General features: G+C 45.6%; 1 protein-coding gene across 1 annotated transcript in view; it reads right to left on the bottom strand.

Moving 5' to 3' along the window:
* Positions 1-22083, bottom strand: part of LOC124612703 (glutamate receptor ionotropic, kainate 5-like) — a 132458-nt gene that overhangs the window by 10432 nt on the left and 99943 nt on the right. Inside the window, exons 5-9 of the mRNA XM_047141093.1 lie at positions 21723-21891; positions 21629-21674; positions 5686-5894; positions 3984-4258; positions 656-859 (exon numbers count right to left, since the gene is read on the bottom strand). Of these exons, the coding sequence (XP_046997049.1) occupies positions 656-859; positions 3984-4258; positions 5686-5894; positions 21629-21674; positions 21723-21891 (903 nt within the window). The remainder of the gene's footprint in view (positions 1-655; positions 860-3983; positions 4259-5685; positions 5895-21628; positions 21675-21722; positions 21892-22083) is intronic.

Genomic DNA, 22083 nt, shown 5'->3' with positions numbered 1-22083 from the left:
GATCTGATACTGATGACTTGGTCGCCAGAACTATCTGATCTCAACCTGTGTCAGCTCCACCCCATAAACACCGGCCCATAATTTACAGGAAGTATATGAACAGAATGTACACATCTAGTGCTACATATCTCCTGAGAGGATTTGACGAATCCACTCTGCGCGGGATCGCTGTTACACTGCGTTCCACATTAGGGCACGCGAGTGGGCTGGTGGTCGTAATGACTTGGCTCAGCGGTGTAGCTCGACGAGTGTTCACATACCTCTGGTAATCCATCAAGCAAAGTGGGGCTGCAGCCGGACGTGAAGTACTTGAATAATGATAACGAAACTAGTGGTTGAATTTGAATCCAACGTCGTTTATTCTTTTTATTCTTTTTAGCACATGCTACCTGTTTCGACAACAAGTGATGTCAATTTCAGGCCCTAAAGCATAGCATGCCATCCACAACAGTTTTGGCCCGCTGTATATGATTCTGTTCATTGCGCAAGTAAGCGGTTGCGGATGGCAGGTTATGCTTGAGGTCTGAAGATGACACCACCTGGTGTCGAAACTGTTAGCATGTACTAAAAGGAATGTTGGATTCAAGTACAGTGACTGGTTTTGTTATCACTACGCGAGTATTCACATAGTTTTGTTCAAGGAGGCGCAACGTACCTGCGGTGGAATAGTATCTCGAGCAAGAGGGCGAAGACGGCGAAGGCGACGCCGTAGACGGGCACGAGCAGCGCGGGGTAGCAGTCGGCGATGCCCACCGACACGAAGCTGCTGCCGCGGCCTGCGGCGCACCGCGGCTTCCGCGTCGTGTACAGCCGGGACAGCTGGCGGTGCTGCAGGCCGCGCTCCCAGATGCGCCGGTACCTGCAGGGCACGGACAGCATGTGTCTCAGCGAGCCGAGCGCCACGACCGAGTGCGGCGCACACTGCTCAAGCCACTGGACTAGCGTTCGGGAGAAGTGAGGCGAAGTACTGATGCTAAGCTGTGTTCGCATCGACCCTCTGTCCATAATTATGTTGTATAAACGGAGATTATGTTTTAACTACTGACGACGCCTTTGGCGCAATTGTTTTATGAATCTCCACTGCAGGGTATGATTTTAGTGTATTTTACTTCTGATGAAGGTATATTTAGGTATACCGAAACTGTGGTCAAGAATTTTAATAAATCTATAAACTGTTTTGGCTGTCATCATTTACCGTTTGATGGCAGTTCCTATTGATCGGGATGGAGGCTTTGAACTGGATAAGGCATGTGACCTGGCGACTTCCTTAGTTTCTTTGGAAAGGTAATGTTTTACACTTAATGACAAATCTAGTTACTATTAATGTTATTATGATGACATCTGAATTTTAAATCGGACCCGTAATCTGACAGAAGGCATACAAGCAATATCATCATTATGCAGCGACTGCACGCCACAGATGGAGCAGTACTCTAAGAGGGACGGCGCTAATAATGCAATAACCTAAGTACACACATCAAAAAAGTTTTGCATCACCCTGGTTCCCAAAACTCCTGAAGATAGACGTTAACTGTGGATACTGTATCACAGACACAGACCTTTTGACTATTCAGAGATGTCACTAAACGCGCCCAAAGATATAAAAAACCATGCATGAGCAGCGCCTATTAGGCGGAGGGAGTCCGACAGCCGATCAGTTCCAGTCATTCCACCAGGAAGGAGGTACACGGCTCGTCTTGTCTGTAGTACAACCATGTCTAGACAGCCAATACCTCGGTTCGATCGCGACCGCATTTTACATTGTGCAAGGTGGGAGTAGAACACAGTACGTCGTACTCGATGGTAAGTGTTCATCGGAGGTGAGGTTATCATCTGTAGTGCCCCAGGGAAGTGTGGTAGGTCCGCTGTTGTTTTCTATCTACATAAATGATCTTTTGGATAGGGTGAGTAGCAATGTGCGGCTGTTTGCTGATGATGCTGTGGTGTACGGGAAGGTGTCGTCGTTGAGTGACTGTAGGAGGATACAAGATGACTTGGACAGGATTTGTGATTGGTGTAAGGAGTGGCAGCTAACTCTAAATATAGATAAATGTAAATTAATGCAGATGAATTGGAGAAAGAATCCTGTAACGTTTGAATACTCTATTAGTAGTGTAGCGCTTGACACAGTCACGTCGATTAAATATTTTGGAATAACATTGCAGAGCGATATGAAGTAGGGTGGTTCATCTGTAAAGGAGACCGCTTATAAAACACTAATACGGCCTATTTTTGAGTGCTGCTCGAGCGTTTGGGATCCCTATCAGGTCGGATTGAGGGAGGACATAGAAGCAATTCAGAGACGGGCTGCTAGATCTGTTACTGGTAGGTTTGATCATCACGCGAGTGTTACGGAAATGCTTCGGGAACTCGGGTGGGAGTCTCTAGAGGAAACGAGGCGTTCTTTTCGTGAATCGCTGCTGAGGAAATTTAGAGAACCAGCATTTGAGGCTGACTGCAATACAATTTTACTGCCGCCAACTTACATTTCGCGGAAAGACCACAAAGATAAGATAAGAGAGATTAGGGCTCGTACAGAGGCATATAGGCAGTCATTTTTCCCTCGTTCTGTTTTGGAGTGGAACAGGGAGAGAAGATGCTAGTTGTGGTACGAGGTACCCTCCGCCACGCACCGTATGGTGGATTGCGGAGTATGTATGTAGATGTAGATGTAAATGGAAGACGCCGACACCGCTGTACGATACGTGAATCCATCCTCCGACCGATAGTGCAACCATATCGGCAGCATATTGGCGAGGCATTCGTCTTCATGGACGAGAATTCGCGCCCCTATCGTGTATATCTTGTGAATGACTTCCTTCAGGATAAAGACATCGCTCGTCTAGAGTGGCCAGCATGTTCTCCAGACATGAACCCTATCGGACAGGCCTGGGGCTGATTGAAAAGGGCTATTTATGGATTGCTGCTGACGCATGGAACAATCTGGACAAAGAGTGCCTTGATGAACTTGTGGATAGTGTGCCACGACGAATACAGGCACGCATCAATGCAAGAGGAGGTGCTACTGGGTATTTGAGGTACCGGTGTGTACGGCAATCTGTGCCACCAGCTCTGAAGGTCTCGCTGTATGGTGGTACAACATGCAATGTGTGGTTTTCATGAGCAATAAAATAAGTGATGTTTATGTTGAGCTGTATTCCAATTTTCTGTAGAGGTTCTGGAACTCTCGGAACCGAGGTGATGCAAAACTTTTTTTGATGCGTGTACATACGCCCCCGCACAAACTATGGGTATAAACTTAGTAACGTGCACCAACATTCTCCAGTGTAAAATTTTCGCGTCAAGATGGCTGAATCATTGTCAGCCGAAACATGGTGCCAAGACGTCAGCGATATCTGGGTGCAATCGCAAAACTTCATCTGTGATGGTCGGTGGTGTAAGATGACACACATCACCGTTCCCCTACTAAGGTATTACGTTTTTGATAAAAGAAAGGAAAGAACATTCTTTTCTCCTGCTTAATCTTTGTAAAAGTTCAGTGTCAGAGAAAACAGAACCAAATCCAGAATGAGATTTTCACTCTGCAGCGGAACGTGCGCTGATATGAAACTTCCTGGCAGATTGAAACTGTGTGCCGGACCGAGACTCGACCTCGGGACCTTTGGCTTTCACGGACAAGTGCTCTACCAACTGAGCTACCCAAGAACGACTCACGCCCCGTCCTCACAGCTTCACTTCTGCCAGTACCTCGTCTCCTACCTTCCAAACTTTACAGAAGCTCTCCTGCGAACCTTAAAAGAACTAGCACTCCTGAAAGAAAGGATATTGCGGAGACATGGCTTAGCCACAGCCTCGGGTATGTTTCCGGAATGAGATTTTCACTCTGCAGCGGAGCGTGCGGCACAGAGTTTTAATCTGCCAGGAAGTTTCAGAACCAAATCGTCTGGTAATTTATAATCAGAAGCACAATAGTTTTTTTTTTTTTTTGATTGATTTTGGTTGAGAGCGGCGGCGACACTCACGCTATCTTGAACATCTCCTTGTAGGCGCCGTTCTTCTGCACGGCGATGTAGGGGTGTATGAGCTGCAGGAAGGGGATGGCCTGCAGGCCGCACTTCTCCTCCTCGCGGAACGTCTCCTGCACCAGCTGCCAGGCGGGGCTCAGCTCCGAGTGGAAGGCGAACGGCTCGGTGCGCATGCGCCGCACGCCCTCCTCCAGCGTCATGAAGTGCGGTTCGGAGCCCGGGGGCGCCACCTTCTGCCGGTACAGCGCGCGCCGCACCGGTTCATCTGCCGCCTGCGGCACACGACGGTGGTTTGTACGGTGAGGATACAGTCTCAGATCAAGGCGTACCTTTCTACTTAGATCTGATGGATTAACACTTGGATAGGAACAAACACAGTGCGCTCAGGGGAACAACCACATGGGAGGTGGATGGGCGGTTCGAACATCCGCCTCTGGGGCTAATATAGCTTTTTTCTGCCGTTTACTAAGCCATTGTTGAATTTTGGATTTACGTAAAAAGTTTTGTGCAATATTTTACTTACACACAAATAACGAAGAGAGTCACTTCAGTAATCCTGAGATAAACTAATTCCTGCATGTCTCAGTTTACAGAGCGTATTGCTTAAAAGCTGCAAGTGTTACATGTAAACTTACTTAATTAAAACAACTTAGTATTAATAAAACTCCATAATACATCGTAATATACATTATCAAATTTAATTAGTCATTCATACATATTGTAAATGTTCAGTATCGTCATAGACGTATTAATGAAACAGAAGTGCTATAGTAAAGTAAACATCAGTCCAGCTGTGCTCCAAACGGACATTGGCAGAAATTTCTTCCTCAAATTAAGAGTTAGGTTTGACACTAGTAGACTTCTCCTGGCCAGGAATTCCCTTATTGCCAGTGCTAGTCTGCTATTACACGACAATAATTCGGCAAAAAAAAAAAAAAAAAAAAAAAAAAAAAAAAAAAAAAAAAAAAAAAAAACTTATTGCCATCTTCAGGTGGTTCCTAATGACCGCTACTCCACTCCTGTCGGCGATCTATGTATGCTGGCCGTTAGCCCCTCCACCACTCCGCTCCTAATGCTATCCTCGAGGCGGCCAAGTTGGACGGTGGCGGTGGTCGGGGTAGCTGCCCGCGGCTCTGAACGATTCCAGTGTACGCGCTATCGCAGTCGGATACGGACCTCACTGTTCGGAAAGATTTTTTTTTTTTCTAGGCTCAGTGCAGGGTTCCACGTCCGACTCTATCGTACGCCACTATCTTTATTGATTACACTATATTGGACCCTGATTTCAAAGACGTTTTTATCACGCACTCCCAGAAGGAGGAAGATTCCCTAAGTATTTTAGTGTTGTTGTAGTCCATAGTATGGCCATGGAGTCATTACGAGATGACCCTCCTGGACTGCCGAGAATTCTACAACTCAGAAATACGTGAGGAGAGCGTGGGATACCTTCGGGATGAGTTAGAATGTTGACTTCAGTCCAGACCTTATCGTCCTACGTCACTTCTTTTTCTGGTTTTGGTTCTTGAGGAGGAATGGGCCGCTATTCTTCACCAACACCTCACGGAAAAAGTATCCCCAGTAGAGTTTTGATACTGTGCTGGTGGTTATAATGCTTTGCCATTCATTTCGTAAAACATCAATACTTAAATTGACAGAAACTCCTGGTTTACTTGACTAACTGGTTTCATCGACTTCTTACCAGGAAGAAGTGCCTGTTGTAGACGATGTCGTGGACGCCAAGCCCGAGCGGGCTGTAGAGCAGGTCGGCGAGCGTTCGGATGGAGGTGGTGGTGGACTGCAGCAGCACCACGATGCTGGCCGAGTAGGAGGTGTACAGGAACATCACCGTCACCAGCAGGGACAGCGTCACGATGCGGCCCGGCACGCCGCGGCTCTCTGCTGGGGAACCTGTGGAAGAGGAGACGGAGCCAGTGCTGCCGGATTCTCGCGATTCCCACTGCCACGGCGTCATCCCGAAATACTGGCGCCTGCAGAAGAATATTCGGCACTGGTTCAGAGTACGAAGTGTGAAATACCGCGACGCGGTATACGTGGGTCGAATGAGATGTCTGCTAGAGGCGTTCCGGGCTAGAATTTTACATTAACGTAACTAAGGGCGGAAACGCTCAATTCAGACTCAAAGTAACTGGAAGTGATGTTAAGGTGAAACAGAAAACGAAACCATTTTTCTGTCTCACACGATAATCTTAAATGAACTCTGTTTCACAAAGTGTGAGAAGTACAGAGAGAATGTCTGAATGTAGCAAAGCACTCAGTCTAAAGGCCACAAGTGGGCCATCGGCACCATCCGGCCGCCGTGTCATCCTCAGTTGAGGATGCGGATAGGAGGGGCGTGGGGTCAGCACACCGCTCTCCCGGTCGTTATGATGGTTTTCTGTGACCGGAGCCGCTACTATTCGGTCGAGTAGTTCCTCAATTGGCATCACGAGGCTGCGTGCACCCCATAAAATGGCAACAGCGCATGGCGGCCCGGATGGTCACCCATCCAAGTACTGGCCACGCCCAACAGCGCTTAACTTCGGGGAACCGGTGTATCCACTGCGGCAAGGCCGTTGCCTCTGAATGTAGACTTTCGTGTTATATTCTACTGACGAAAAGCCCTTGCGTTTCCAGGTGTGACATACGCAATATCTTTCCACTTTGGCCGGCTGGTGTGGCCGAGCGGTTCTAGGCGCTACAGTCTGGAACCGCGCGACCGCTACGGTCGAAGATTCGAATCCTGCCTCGGGCATGGATGTGTGTGATGTCCTTAGGTTAGTTAGGTTTAAGTAGTTTTAAGTTCTAGGGGACTGATGACCTCAGATGTTGAGTCTCATAGTGCTCAGAGCCATTTTTTTTCCATTTTGCGTGAAGGTGCTGGGTACTACACTCGTCGAAACGTCCCGATATCTCAACACTACAACCCGGCTGGTATCCGTAGAGATTTTTGTTGGCAAGGAGAGAAGTCTGCAAGCAACCTTCGTCAAAAATAGCAGGAATTCGAGGAGTAGTGAACCAATGAAACCAGTAAGCCAGCGTGGCAGGTAGCAAATCTCTCGCTCGTCAAAATTAAAGGGAATGCCTTTGGAGTACGTGAAGGATCAGTAACAATAAGAACCCGCAGTAACGTTCTCCTGATTCGGAGGCTAATGGGTGAAACACACTGAGCGAGGGAATAAGAGAACAAAGTTAGGCGATGAAGGTTGTCCAATTATAGCTGTCTAATCAAAATTATCCGGACACCTATTTGTGGACGTTAACATGGGATGTGTCCACTCTTCGTCTTTATGGTATAACTCTGCTGAGGTACACTCATTGAGGCATCTTAAAATCTGTTGAGGAATGGCAGTCCATTCTCTCACTGAGGCATCTTAATATCTGCGATGGAATGGTAGCCCATTCTTCCTCATGAGCGAAAATCAGCGAAAGGAGTGATGTACACTGGGATCTGGAGCGAATTCGACATTATAACTAATCCCGAAGGTGCCTGATTGGGTTGAGGTCGTAACTCTGGGCAGGTCAGTTCACTTCAGGAATGTTATCGTCGACACACCATTGCCTCACAGATGCTGCTTTATGACAGCGTGCATAGCTATGCCAATACAATCACCGACTACGAACTGTTCCTCTATTGTACTTAATACAAAATTTTGTAAACCGTGTTCATATCCTTCCGTATTCAGTGTTTTCTTTAGCGGAATAAGCGGATGACACTGTAACCACTAAAAACACCAGCATACCGTAACACCACTTCCTCCTTAATTCAGCGTTGACACTACACATGATAGCAACTAACGTTCTAGGACAGTCGTTCTCAACCCTTCTGAGACCATTATCCCCCACCCCCCTCCCCTCCCTCTCCCAAAGTGCAATCAGATATTAGCTAGTACCTTCTCCCCCCCCCCAACCCCTCCCCACACTATCATCAACATTAGCGCCTAACTTAACTTTAAAAATAAAAAAGAATTTTCTTTCAACACAGTCATTTTTAAAATTACGAAAGGTATGTATTTAGTTTTTCCAGATGTTTATTTAAATGGAGCTGATGAATAAATGAGATGATTGGTACTGTTTATTTCCAACAACCTATTTATAGAATGATGAAGCTAATCTCAGGAACGACCCGCCAGGGTAGCCGAGAGCGCTCATGCGCTGCTTCCTGAACTCGGATAGGCGCGCCGGCCCCAGATAGAATAAGCCCTGCGGATTAACGACGAGGGCCGGTATGCCGGCCAGCCTGGATGTGGTTTTAAGCGGATTTCGACATCCCGCTATGTGAATACCGGGCTGGTCCCCAAGTTCTGCCTCAATTACACGACTCACAGACATTCGAAAACGTTCGCACTATTTCATGACTTACACTAGACGCAGACAGCTGGGGTACACTACTTCCGTCCTGGGGGGTTCGGGGTGTCGGCAGGAAGGCCATCCGGCCACCCTCTGCAATTAACACTGCCAAATCCGTCAAAACAAAGCCGACCCTGCGTTGGAGCGGGACGAAGACCCGAGAACGAAAGAAAGAAAAGAAGCTAATCTCAGGAGCAGACAGAGGGCAGGCAGTTGTTACGAGACAAGCTTCCCCTACACAGGCCCTCTCCTTAACGACAATTGCTTCGCTCACCCCCTGTACACAACCTAATATCAACCACATTAAAAGGTGTCTACTATGCTTTGACCTACTGTTTGGAAATCACGTGATTGGCGGAAACTGGAAGACTTGACGCTGGCAATGTTTTGTGTCTGACCACCGCCACTAATAATAATAATAGTAATAACAGTACGAGCCCCACAGCAGTGTAGTACAGTAGTCTGTCTTGTGTTGTGTGTCAGTTTAATTTTGTGGAGTAAATAATGAAGCAAATTACAATGCATTGTTGGAACTACCTACAACGCGGGGAAGGCATTTCCATGCGCTATTTAAGCATGCTCCATGTGATGTATATGTTTCAATTTCACTGCCGTAGATGCATGGTACAAATTATGTGTGTAGCACATGGACTGTGTCAGGAAGATGTTGTTCATACATTCGTTTCACAAGAACCTCCACCAAACTGTGTTATAGGCTAATTCACGCATTTGGAAAAAAGGTAATTATCAGGTCACTTATATAATCAGTATTACAGTCTTACAAAATAGTGATAATAGTACTGAGCGTTTAAAAATCATTCAAATACAGTTGAATCCTTTTGTTTTTACCCTCAGAAAATTACATTTTACCCTCCAGGGGGTAATTATCCCCAGATTGATAACCAGTCTTACAAAGGCTTTCGCTGAACACAAACACTTTTTGTAGCTGGGATTCACAGTCATAAAAGATTTTTTGAAGGACATCATCTTTACGCCAGTGCGTGGTATAAGTTTTTATTACACTATTACAATTTCGGTCTTATGTCACTATCAAAGCCATAATATCAGCACTTGATAATGGCCTAAGGCCCAAATTGCAGTAGTGTAATAAAAACTTAAAACAGTCACTGGCGTAAAGATGATGTTCTTCAGCAAACACTTCCATCGGACTGCCACACGGTCCAGTGGCTTTTCTCTTTACACCACCATAATCGTCGTTTTTAGCACTGCCTACAGAAATGTGTGGCTTATTACGACTTGCTCGATCATTTTGTACTACTGTTTTTAACCCTTTACGCGCAGTTACTGTGCTAGCTGGACTACTGGCAGCATTCTGTAACCTATGAGTGAGTCTTTCTACTGACTTCATCTGATTTTTATAGCCACAGTTTGCAATGCTCGAGGATCCCTGTCGGTCAGTATATCACGACTGGCAGGTGATGCTTTAGCTGTGGTTGTTCCCGCGCTTTACACTTCACAGTCAGATTACCGACAGTCTACTTGGGCATCTTTAGAATGGTTGAAACGTCCCAGATGGATTTGTTGCCCGTGTGACGTCCAATGAAAAAACAGGTCAACTTTCGAAGTCACTGAGGTGTTCTGACCGACCATCCTGCTGTTACTTCTGTTCTGCTGGAAATACAATACTCCCCATCTCCTTTCATACTGAAAGGATTGCCTGTAGTGACATCTAGTGATCAATTCCGCATCAAAATGGGGACATTTATGATCATATCGTACATAAAATTTGACTGTTTCTTTTTAAGCGCGGACGTTCGTAATCTTTCCCTGACCGTAGGAGAAGGAAGGAAGTGAGATTACCTGAAATTTAAAACTTTCCCGGCGTAAAGACTGTTCTATAAAATTTCGGGAGAACTGCCGGATGCCTGTAACTTGCTGGTACGGTATTTCGGCGCAGAGTCTTGTGTCTGTCTTCAGGTGAATACTGACGAGCAAGAAGACTTTAAGCTCCTCTATTTAAGATCCCGCCGGGACATGCGTGGTGTTCTAATTGGCAGTGCGCATGCGTTGCTTGAGCACATGTGCTTGTGTTGTAAGTCTGTGCGCTGCTCTACGTACCTTCCGTGGTGAAAAATGGTTCTGAGCACTATGGGACTTAACTTCTGAGGTCATCAGTCCCCTAGAACTTAGAACTACTTAAACCTAACTAACCTAAGGACATCACACACGTCCATGCCCGAGGCAGGATTCGAACCTGCGACCGTAGCACTCGCGCGGTTCCGGACTGAAGCGCCTAGAACCGCTCGGCCACCACGGCCGGCTTCGTGGTGAAAGCTCGCCTCTTCGACAGCAAAACGATCGATTGTTTCGCACGGTAAGATCGCAGGACTACGTCGATTACACAGAGCACGCAGCTTTCCTGCAGTAGTGTCCCATGCAGAATTTGACTGGACACCGCCGTCATGATTGATTCATAAGGGTGTGAGACAGTCGTATTTCCACTGATTCATTGCTGATTGAGCTCTAAAAGTTAGACTATGGTTCACAATTTTTGTTTCATTATATGCCATAGAGTGACCAGTGGAAATACAGTGTTCAGCGATAGCGGACTTAATTGCTTGGAGAAAGCGAGCAGCCTCCTGATGTTCTATAATGCGATCCTCCACACTGCGCGTCGTTTGCTTTGTGCAAGATTTGCCGCATCCACACGGAACCCTGTAAACGCCGGCTATGCCCAACTCTAAGCCATCTTTAATAGATCCCAAAAGCGTCGGAATTTTGGAAGGAGGTCGAGAGATTACTTTAAATTTATGTCTTCTTAATATTCTGCCTATTTTAGCCGAAACATTTATAGTATGTAGTAGGCAAGCAGTCGTTTTTAAGGCTTCATCTTATTCCTTGTTCTGTAGCTTGTACGTCTGTAGCGCTCTCTGTAGTTGCCGAGACGAATATCCGCTGTTTAGGAACACAGTTTTCAGGTGTTCCAGTTCTGTCTGCCCGCTATCGGCTTCTGAGATGGTATGGGCTCGGTGGATCAAGGTCTTTTGAGTGCCCATCGTTTGTGCAGGGTGGGGGCAACTAGTAGACTGTAAATAGAGGTTAGTATGAGTGAATGCCCAATTGAGCCATCGGTCTTACGTCGCGTCAAGACCTCCGAAAACGACAAGAAACCATCTTTCTCCACTTCCGTAGTAAATTGTATTTTTACATGTGTGGAGTTCAGATGTTAACTCTCAGAGACTGTCCAAACCATGAGGCCAAACTAGAAAAGTGTCATCAACGTACCACCAAAATAGTGTTGGCTTTAAAAGAGCTGAGGCGAGTGCTCGCTCCTCAAATTCCCCCACAACAATATTGACCACCAGGGGAGACACCGCCAGATTGTTAAAAAACTAATTGTTGAACAAAAATTACGTCGAGGAGGGAATATGCTCAAACAACGCTGAAATGTCAGCCAAAAACCTATTGCCATTGAGGTGTAATGAGTCCACGAAAGGCACATTTGTAAAAAGCGAAACCACGTCAAAACTGATCAACAAATCACTGCTCTCTAGGTTAAGCGACTGGAATCTTCTGATAAAATCACTCGAATTTCTTATATGATGCGGACAGTTGCCTACAATGTATCTGAGTAAAGATGCCAAGTATTTGGCCAAATCATAGGTGGCTGCTTCATTAGTGCTTACTGTAGCACGTAAAGGTCCACTTCCTTTATGGATCTTGGGCAGTCCATACAGCGGACACAATCGTTTTGATATCGAAGAGGCGAGCTTTCACCACGGATAGCAGCGCACAGGCTTATCGCAGAACCACACGCGCTTCAAAGCATGCGCAGTGCTAATAGGATTTTCAATAGGGGAGCTATCCTCCCCCGGTAGCTGAGAGGTCAGCGCGACAGAATGTCAATGCTAAGGGCCCGCGTTCGATTCCCGGCTCGGTCGGAGATTTTCTCCGCTCAGGGCCTGGGTGTTGTGTTGTCCTACTCATCATTTCATCCCCATCGACGCGCAAATCGCCGAAGTGGCGTCAAATCGAAAGACTTGCACCCGGCGAACGGTCTACCCGACGGGAGGCCCTAGTCACACGACATTTATATTTACAATAGAGGAGCTTAGCGTATTGCTCGTCAGTATTCACCTGAAGATGGCCAGAAAACTCTGGTCCGAAATATCGTACCAGGAAGTTGCAGACATCTGGCAGTTCTCCCGAAATTTTGTAGAACAGGAAGATTATGGTTTAACGTACAGTCAACGACGAAATTATTAGAGACGGAACGTAAGATCTGATTGGGGACGGAAATTGGACATGATCTTCTCAATGGAACCATCCCGGCATTTGCCTTAAACGATTTAGGTAAACCAGGTCAAAGCAATGAGTGAAAGAGGACTTTCAGTAACAGAAGTTACAATTTATGGAGAGAAAAAAACTGTGTTAGGAAGTTAAGAAAAAAGGATATACTTGGCACTCTATTCCTTCACTTGCGTCATTCACCCATGCATATTATTGAGCTTTCTGCTGTACAACGGAACAAAGCAAGGCGGAAAAACAGCCACTCCTTTGCACTGTGCCGATTTGTTCCATTACCTTCATCGACTTATTGGTGAGAAGTTAGCTATATATTCCTGCTGTTAGGGTAATCAATTTCCCCAACGCAGTGCTCTTACCGAAAGATAATAAAGTGAAAAAAAGAATAATCTGAAAACAATTCAATGTGCCAACTATGGTAACTGACTACACTTCAACTTCGAAATCCAATTCTTCAATAAAAATTAGCCGGTCGCGGTGGTCTTGCGGTTCTAGGCGCTGCAGTCCGGAACCGTGGGACTGCTACGGTCGCAGGTTCGAATCCTGCCTCGGGCATGGATGTGTGTGATGTCCTTAGGTTAGTTAGGTTTAAGTAGTTCTAAGTTCTAGGGGCTGATGACCTAAGATGTTAAGTCCCATAGTGCTCAGAGCCATTTGAACCATTTGAATAAAAATTTAGCAACATTTTCTCAAACGTCAGCTTTGCTTTCAGAATATTTTGTTCCCTCTCTGTATGTGTGGCTCAGCCTGAGGGATCGTTTAACACACTGAAAAGAGTAATAAATATTCTTCGTCTCACACTTCATTCTCAGTTATTTTATGGTGCAATTGACATTTATGCCAACGAAAAATCCAGGAAAGTGGTTTTATTAGCTTAATAATCTATTTCATATAATGCTCTGTTACAATCATACCACTGTACCTCCGTTTGTTGAAATAAACTGTGTCACTAAATAGTAGTATTGAATGACAGGTATTCCCTCTATCCTAGATATTGTTTTAATGTGAGTTGTTTGATTTTATTTTGGAAATTTGTGGTAATTTCCTATGGGACCAAACTGCTGAGGTCATCGGTCCTTAGCCTTACACACTGCTTAAACTAAGTTACGCTAAGGACAATACACACACACACACACACACACACACACACACACACACACACACACACACACACACAAACCTATGCCCGAGGGAGGACTCGAACCTCCGACGGGGGCAGCCGTGCGCACCGCGGCAACGCGCCCAAGACCGCAGGGCTACCCTGCGCGGCAGTTGTTTGCTTTGTATATATTGTTATACTCAAATGATGTACTATTTTTAACTGAATTTTTCCGTAGATGTTTACCAGAACATGCCAATCATATTAAATAGGTAACTCTTTCCCAAAAAATTGTATTTCTTTGGTTATGAACTAGCTCTTCGCTTCAATGGAAATCTTCAGGTTATAACTGAATGTGGCAAACACAAGATAAAAATGACGTGCGGCTTACAAAAAAAAAAAAAAAATACTTGTACAGAGGATGCAAAAGAGACATAAGAGATGACATCTAGCGTGTTTATAATGGAAAGTATTGCATTATTATTTCATGTAGAAATATTTACATGCGACTAAACTAAAAACTGCGTCAGTATTTGAGTAAGTAAATTTTACAGAGGAGAAGAAGGAAATCTGGTTTGGTCATTTAATGCTAAGTTAGCATACTGGGTCATATATTTATTGATTTCAAGTTTTTCCAGGAGGGTCATCTTTCTTTTTTTCTGAACAGTATGTAGAACGTAAGAATATGCAACATATGGGTATTTTTCAGTTAAAAGATGTTCGAAAAATGTTGAATCTACTTCAGTCCACGTTCAGCGTCTCTCATGACACCACACATACCACATAGATTGTGAAGTTTTACAAACAGTTAAGAAAGAGTTCGACAGTGTAAAATGGTGCAAGATGTTCTAAAATCTGAGAAAAATATGGGTAAGCTATAGGGAGAAACGGGCAATATACAACATGTACAAGAACCACGAAGAAACAATTCGACTTTTCGCACCATACAGAAGTCTTGTCTAAATCATTCTGCAGTTCATTTTGTTCATCTGGTGAGTTTACTAGAGGGCAGCTTAGATTACCTCCCAAATTGTTTATGTAGATCAGGAGCAGCATACGTCCTATGTAACACTTGTTTGGGGAACGTAAGATATTATTTCTGTTTCACTCCACGACTATTCGTCATTTACTACGAACGTGATCTTTCAGGCAAAAAATCACGAATCCAGTCGCAGAATTGAGGCGATAGTCCACATGCACGCAATTTGATTAGAAGTCGCTTGCGCGACATGGTGTCAAAAGTCTTCTGGAAATCTAAAAATATGAACTCAGTTTGACATTCCCTATCGATAGCACTTATTACTTCGTGAAAATAAAGAGCTAGTTGTGTTTCAGAAGAACATTATGTTCTGAATCTGTGTTGGCTATTTGTCAATAAATCATTTTCTTCGAGGTACTTCATAATGTTCGATCGCAGTATGTGTTACAAAATGCTACTGCAAATCGACGTTAGCGATATGGGTCTACAATTCAGTGGTTACTGATATGGGTCTGTAATTTAGTGGATTACTCGTATTTCCATTATTTGGTACTGGTGTCACCCGTGCAGCTTTTCAGTCTTAAGGTATGTACGGATGTGTTGACGAGTGAGCGGTTGTATATGACTGTCCAGTATGGATCTATTATATTAGCATAGTACGTAACGAACGTAACTGGTATTCAATCTCGATCGGAGGCCTTGCCCTTAATAAATGATTTAAGATGCTTCGCTACACCGCGATATATACTTCTAAGATACCGATGCTGGAAGTTGTTCTTGATTTGAATTCTGGAATAGTTATTTTTTCTTCTTTAGTGAAGGAATTCCGGAAAAGCGTGTTTAGTAGCTGTGTCATCATAACATCACCACTGTTATCGCGAAGTGAAGGTACTGATTGCGTCTTGCTGCTGGTATACTTTACATACGACCAGAATCTCACTGGGTTTTCTGCCTGATTTCGAGATATACTTTAGTTGTGGAAGCTCTTAATAGCAATTCGTCTTGAATTTCGCGCTAAATTTCCAACTTGTATAAAACTTAGCGAATTTTGGAGAATTTGAGTTTTGTTAGATTTTTCGTTGCTTCCGTAAAGTGTTGTGGCCTGTTTTGTGTGCCGTTGGGGATCGGTACCGTCTCTTATTAATTTCTTTGTTATATGTCCTTCAATTCCTATTTATCTGAATTAAAACCACATCTCGCCTACCCTTACATAGGTTACATAATGCAGTCTGACTTAACATCTTAATCAAGTCCTTATTCACAAACTATCCCTCCAACCTCTTTATCTGGTCATCGAACTTCCTGATGACCGTACCAATCGCCATCACCACCAACCTCAATGGGCTCACCTTTGATGCGTTCATCATCATTACAACAATTGAAAGAGAAATCGCAGCGCCTACAAGAAGTTTCGTGTCGCAAACGAAAGCTGGTTGGCGTGATAAGACACTCATGCTCATAAATTAAGGATAATGCTGATACATGGTGAACCAACGCTCTGGTGGGTGGTTTGCGGGTTTAAATCACCTCGGCGTATGACCATGCGGTGCATTTGACCTGCTGTCGTCGCACGGTGGCGCTGGCAGCAGTCCACATACGCAGAGGTGTGTTGGTGCATGTCAGAGTACGGTGCAGCGAGTAAGTGTGGAGACGTTTACAGGCGTGCCAATGGCGACTGTGTGTTGAAAATGGCTCAAAGAACACATATTGATGACGTTATGAGTGGTAGAATACTAGGGCGACTGGAGGCTGGTCAAACACAGCAGATAGTAGCACTGGCCCTCCGTGTGCCACAAAGTGTGATCTCAAGATTATGGCAACGATTCCAGCAGACAAGAAACGTGTCCAGGCGCTACAGCACGGGACGTCCACAGTGTACAACACCACAAGAAGACCGATATCTCACCATCAGTGCCCACATATGGCCACGAAGTACTGCAGGAGGCCTTGCTCGGGACCTGACCGCAGCCACTGGAACAGTTGTCTCCAGACACTCAGTCTAAAGACGACTGAACAGACATGGTTTATTCGCCCAGAGACCTGCAAGGTGCATTCCACTGACTCCTGGTCACAGGAGAGCCCGTAAAGCCTGGTGTCAAGAACACAATACATGGTCATTGGAACAGTAGTCCCAGGTTATGTTCACAGACGAATCCAGGTATAGTCTGAACAGCGATTCTCGCTCGGTTTTCATCTGGCGTGAACCAGGAACCAGATACCAGCCCCTTAACGTCCTTTTTGAAAGGGACCTGTATGGAGGTCGTGGTTTGATGGTTGGTATTATGATTGGTGTATGTACACCCCTGCACGTCTTTGGCAGAGCAACTGTAACAGGTCAGGTGTATCGGGACGTCATTTTGCACCAGTATGTCCGCCTTTTCAGGGGTGCAGTGGGTCCCACCTTTCTCCTGACGGATGATAGCGCACGGCCCCACCGAGCTGCCATCGTGGAGGAGTACCTCGAAACGATATCAAGCGAATGGAGTGGCCTGACCGTTCTCCAGCACGTCTGGGATGCTCTCGGTCGTCGTATAGCTGCATGTCTTCAAACCCCTACGACACTTCAGGAGCTCTGACAGTCACTGGTGCAAGAATGGGAGGCTATATCCCAGCAGCTGCTCGACCACCTGGTCCACAGTATGCCAACCCATTCCGCGGCCTGTGTACGTGTGCGTTGTGGTCATATCCCATATTGATGTCGGGGAACATGCATAGGAAACAGTGGCGTTTTGTAGCATATGTGTTTCGGGACGGTTTTCGCAACCTATCACCAATACCGTGGACTTAAAGATCTGTGTCGTGTGTGTTCCCTATGTGCCTAAGCTATTAGCGCCAGTTTAGTGTAGTGCCACGTTGTGTGGCACAACATTCTGCAATTATCATTAATTTATGACCATGAGTGTGCATCTGAAAGATGATATCTATTCAGATTTCGCGCCAGTCGCATAAGAGTGTTGCTATGGGGATGCAAATCAGGTTTGCTTTAAATACATGCTGAAACTCCCGTGAGCGTTAGTTACCTTTGAGACTGGACGTAGTAAGTTTATGTTAGTCTAGTATGCCATTACAGTGACAAAGACGCCGTTATCAACACCTCACTGAGTTTGAACGAGTTGGTGTAACAGGGCTACAAGAAACTGGATGTTTCTTTTGCGATACTGCAGGAAGACTTGGCAGGAATGTAGGCACTGCACACGGCGGCAAACAGCAGTGATCAGGGGAATGTACGGTCGCTAGAAGACCGGGCACCGGACGGCCGCTTGGCACCACCGAGAGGGAAGACCATTGTACGGCTCTGGCACGTCGAACTGCATCTGCAGCAGCAGTCTGAGCAGCAGTTGGCACCACAGGGACGCAACGAACTGTTACACATCGGTTGCTTCAAGGACATCTCAGAGCCAGACACCCTGCGGTGTGCATTCCACTGACCCCAAACTACCGCCATTTGCGACTTCATTGGTGTCAAGCGAGAGCTCATTGGAGGGCAGGATGGAAGTCTGTTGCGTTCTCTGACGAAAGCTGGTTCCGTCTCGGTGCCAGTGACGGCCGTGTGTTGTTAGAAAGAGATCAGTTGAAGGCCTGCAACCACTCTGTCATCGTGCTAGACACACTGGATCTACACCTGGAATTATGGTCTCGGGGTGCGATTTCTTACGGCAGCAGCAGCACTCGCGTAGTATTCCCCCAACCATGATTGCAACTTTGTACGTCGTTCTGGTGATTAGACCAGTTGTGCCGCCGTTCGTTAGCAGCATTCCAGGGGCAGGTTTCCAACAGGATAATGCACATTTGCATGCTTGCGTTCAACATTCTGGCGGTTACACAGGCAATAAATGTACCAGTATTTCACATCTGCAATGGATTTTCTCGCGCAGACATTAACCTGCGGTCTTGCAATGTTAATCACTTAAATAAGTTATCTGACAAATGTAATCCCGAAACTCCATTACTATTGAATGAGATTTTCACTCTGCACCGGAGTGTGCGCTGATATGAAACTTCCTGGCAGATTAATACTGTGTGCCGGGCAGAGACTCGAACTCGGGAGCTTTGCCTTTCGCGGGCAAGTGCTCTGCCATCTGAGCTACCCAAGCACGACTCACGCCCCGTCCTCACAGCTTTAGTTTTGCCAGTATCTCGTCTCCTACCTTCCAAACTTCTCCTGCGGACATTGCAGAACTAGCACTCCTGCAAGAAAGGACACTGCGGAGACACGGCTTAGCCACAGCCAGGGGGATGTTTCCAGTATGAGATTTTCACTCTGCAGCGGAGTGTGCGCTGATATGATATGAAAGCTGTGAGAACGTGCTTGGGTAGCTCAGATGGCAGAGCACTTGCCCACGAAAGGCAAAGGTTCCCGAGTTCGAGTCTCGGCCCGGCACACAGTTTTAATCTGCCAGGAAGTTCCATTACTCTTCATTAATTTTTTTTGGTGTGGCGATTTTTTCCCGTCAGTATATAATTACCACCAGTTTCAAATATTATTCATCCTTACCAAAGTTTAAGGTTTTATTGACAAGGGGAGGCCACGACGTTTGGAACGCGGATATACTGTAAACTTCGTACACTCGTAGTAATCCATGAGGAGAACAAAATGTGTAAGCAGTAGCGCGTACTTCTCAAGCGTTACTGAGAAAATCGCAAGATAATTTCGGCCGTCAAGTATATATCTGTGCATGGCCATTTCAACCATAAAGCGGCTACAGCCGAGTGGTGCCGGCGCGGTAGCTCAGCGTGTTCGGTCAGAGAGTTAGCTTTCCTTTCCAATAAAAAAGCTGAGCGAACGGATAAACGAAAAAACTGAACGGCTGTCATCGGACGTCAGCCCTGAACAAATTCAGCGAACAATATAGAACAATTCTTTTTTCTTTTTTTAGGTGGTTGGCGTTCAAGCCGCTAGATCGCTGGATCGAGTTCCGTTCGTCAGTTTTTTTTATTTTTAACGCAGTCGTTTTCTTTACTATTTATATTACAATTGACATAATGGGAAAAATACGTGTAATCGGATGGACTTCAATTAAATTTACAATGCTATTTGGCAGTCTACTAATTTTTATTATCACGAACAATACAATATTCATAACTATCGACTAGTAAAAGACCAAACGCATAAAGTGATACTGAAAATGCATGCTTGTCCGTGTCTTCAAAACTGTTCATATTTAATCGAAAGAGAAATGACTTCTTCGAACACGCTATTAAAATACACTCGATACTGCATAACCAATTATCAGCGCCGATTTTTAAGGAAATACTGCGTTATGCATGGTTTGCTTCCAAACTATCGTCTGAAAGAGAGGTTTTTGAAAATGTTAACGAGGTTTGTTTTTCCACGGAAAACGTCAAAAGACCTTGCGTATGCGGCCGGCCTGAGTGGCCGAGCGGTTCTGGGCGCTACAGTCTGGGACCGCGCGACCGCTACGATCGCAGGTTCGAATCCTGCCTCGGGCATGGATGTGTGTGGTGTCCTTAGGTTAGTTAGGTTTAAGTAGTTCTAAGTTCTAGGGGAATGATGACCTCAGAAGTTAAGTCCCGTAGTGCTCAGAGCCATTTGAATCATTTTTGTACCTTGCGTGTGCGGAAACATAGCATTTATTCAATTCAGCTGGTGCCGTTTAACTTTATGTTTTCCATGTTTTTACGAAAAATACCATCCTGCAACTTGTACTCGTAAAGTCGAAAGCGACGATTAATTGTACAACTTTCGAAAGCCGTCTGTGCCGGCCAAAACTTGGAGGTAACAAGTCGTTTCGGGCTCCTCCCAGGTATAAGGGGTTTCTCAAATCACGGACAAGCATACATTTTTAGTATCACTTCATGCGTTTGGCCGTTTACTAGTCGATAGATATGAAAATTACATTATTTGTGATAATAAAAATTAGTAGACTGCCAAATAACATTGTAAATTTAATAAAGTTCTTCCGATTACACGTATTTTCCCCATTATATCAATTGTAATATATATAATAGAGAAGATGGCTGTGTTGAAAATAAAAAAAAAGAACTGACGAACGGAATTCGATTCAGCGATCCAGCGGCTTGAACGCCAACCACTTTCTTTTCTTTTTTTTTTTTTTTAAATTTGGTCTGACCTATTCGTTGAATTTGTTCAGGGCGGACGTCCGATTATACCCGTTCAGTTTGTTCGATGGTCCGTTCGCTCAGTTCTTTTATTAGAAAGGAAAGCTAACGCTCTAACGGAACACGCTGAGATACCGTGCCCCCACCACTCGGCTGCAGCCGCTTCACGGTTAAAGTGGCCGTAATCGCGATGTGATTGACAAGTAAGTGTCCCTCTTGATAAGTATGGAGGTGTGATTACACATGGCAATCACATCGCGATTACGGGCAGCGTGGGGTTCACGCCTGAGCCTCAGGACGTGCGCTAGGAGCGCATGTCGGGTGTTTCAAGCGTCAACTTCGCGTCTCATTATCTCGGGATGTAAAGGGAATATTGAGATGCAATCAACGCCATTGTGTATGTGCTTTGTCATACTATGGATTGCTGAAGCAAAAATATAGGAGGTCCATCTAAAAAAACATAAGTTTGTTTTTAATAATACATATGCTTTCGTTTTAGAATGTTTCCAAATATGCACATTCATGGGCCCCAGCCCTACATTGATACCGGTGAAAGTCGTTTTCCAATAGCTGTTATTGTTCCAGAGATATTTTGGGTGGGCAAGATAGCGGGGACACCCTGTATATTTGACGACAGAAATTATCTTGCGATTTTCTCAGTAACGCTTGAGAAGTACGGGCTACTGCTTATACATTTTGTTGTCCTCATGGATTACTACGAGTGTACGAAGTTCGCAGTAAATTCGCGTTCCAAACGTCGTGGCCTCCCCTTGTGAGTGTAACGGTTTTTAAACGTGCATGGGCGACGAGTAACCACATTGTTGCGTCTTATATTTTCACCTGTTACAGAAAGTCCCTGGACTGACTCACCCTGCTGGCAGACGGCTCCCACGGCGAGCATGGCGACCTCGCCCCACTTGTCTCGCAGCTGCGCGCCGGCCGCGTGGAACTGCTGCAGGTAGGCTGTCAGCTGCGGGTCTCCGCGGCGCCACTCCCAGCGGGTGGCGGCCAGCAGCAGAGCGGCGCACATAGCCACCAGCGCTGTCGCCGAGGCCCAGACGGCGCGGCTGAAGGGCAGCGTGAACAGGTTGCTCACCAGCGACAGCGGCGGCTGCCGGAACACGAACGCCGCGCTGCAAACACCGCAGCAGGTCAGTCACAATACAGGAACACTTTGCAACCAGACCAGACGGATTCAGTCACAAAACAGGAACACTTTGCAACCAGACCAGACAGAGTCGTTTTAGACGATCCATTACTGAAGTGGACGTGGGATGGCTGCTGGTCATAAACTTGTAGAAACGCCAATGGTTCAAATGGCTCCG

Source organism: Schistocerca americana, chromosome 1, assembly GCF_021461395.2.
Source record: "Schistocerca americana isolate TAMUIC-IGC-003095 chromosome 1, iqSchAmer2.1, whole genome shotgun sequence".
NCBI classification, from domain to species: Eukaryota; Metazoa; Arthropoda; class Insecta; order Orthoptera; family Acrididae; genus Schistocerca; species Schistocerca americana.
The sequence above is the reverse complement of the archived record's forward strand: the minus strand, read 5'-3'. Positions and strand labels throughout refer to the sequence as shown.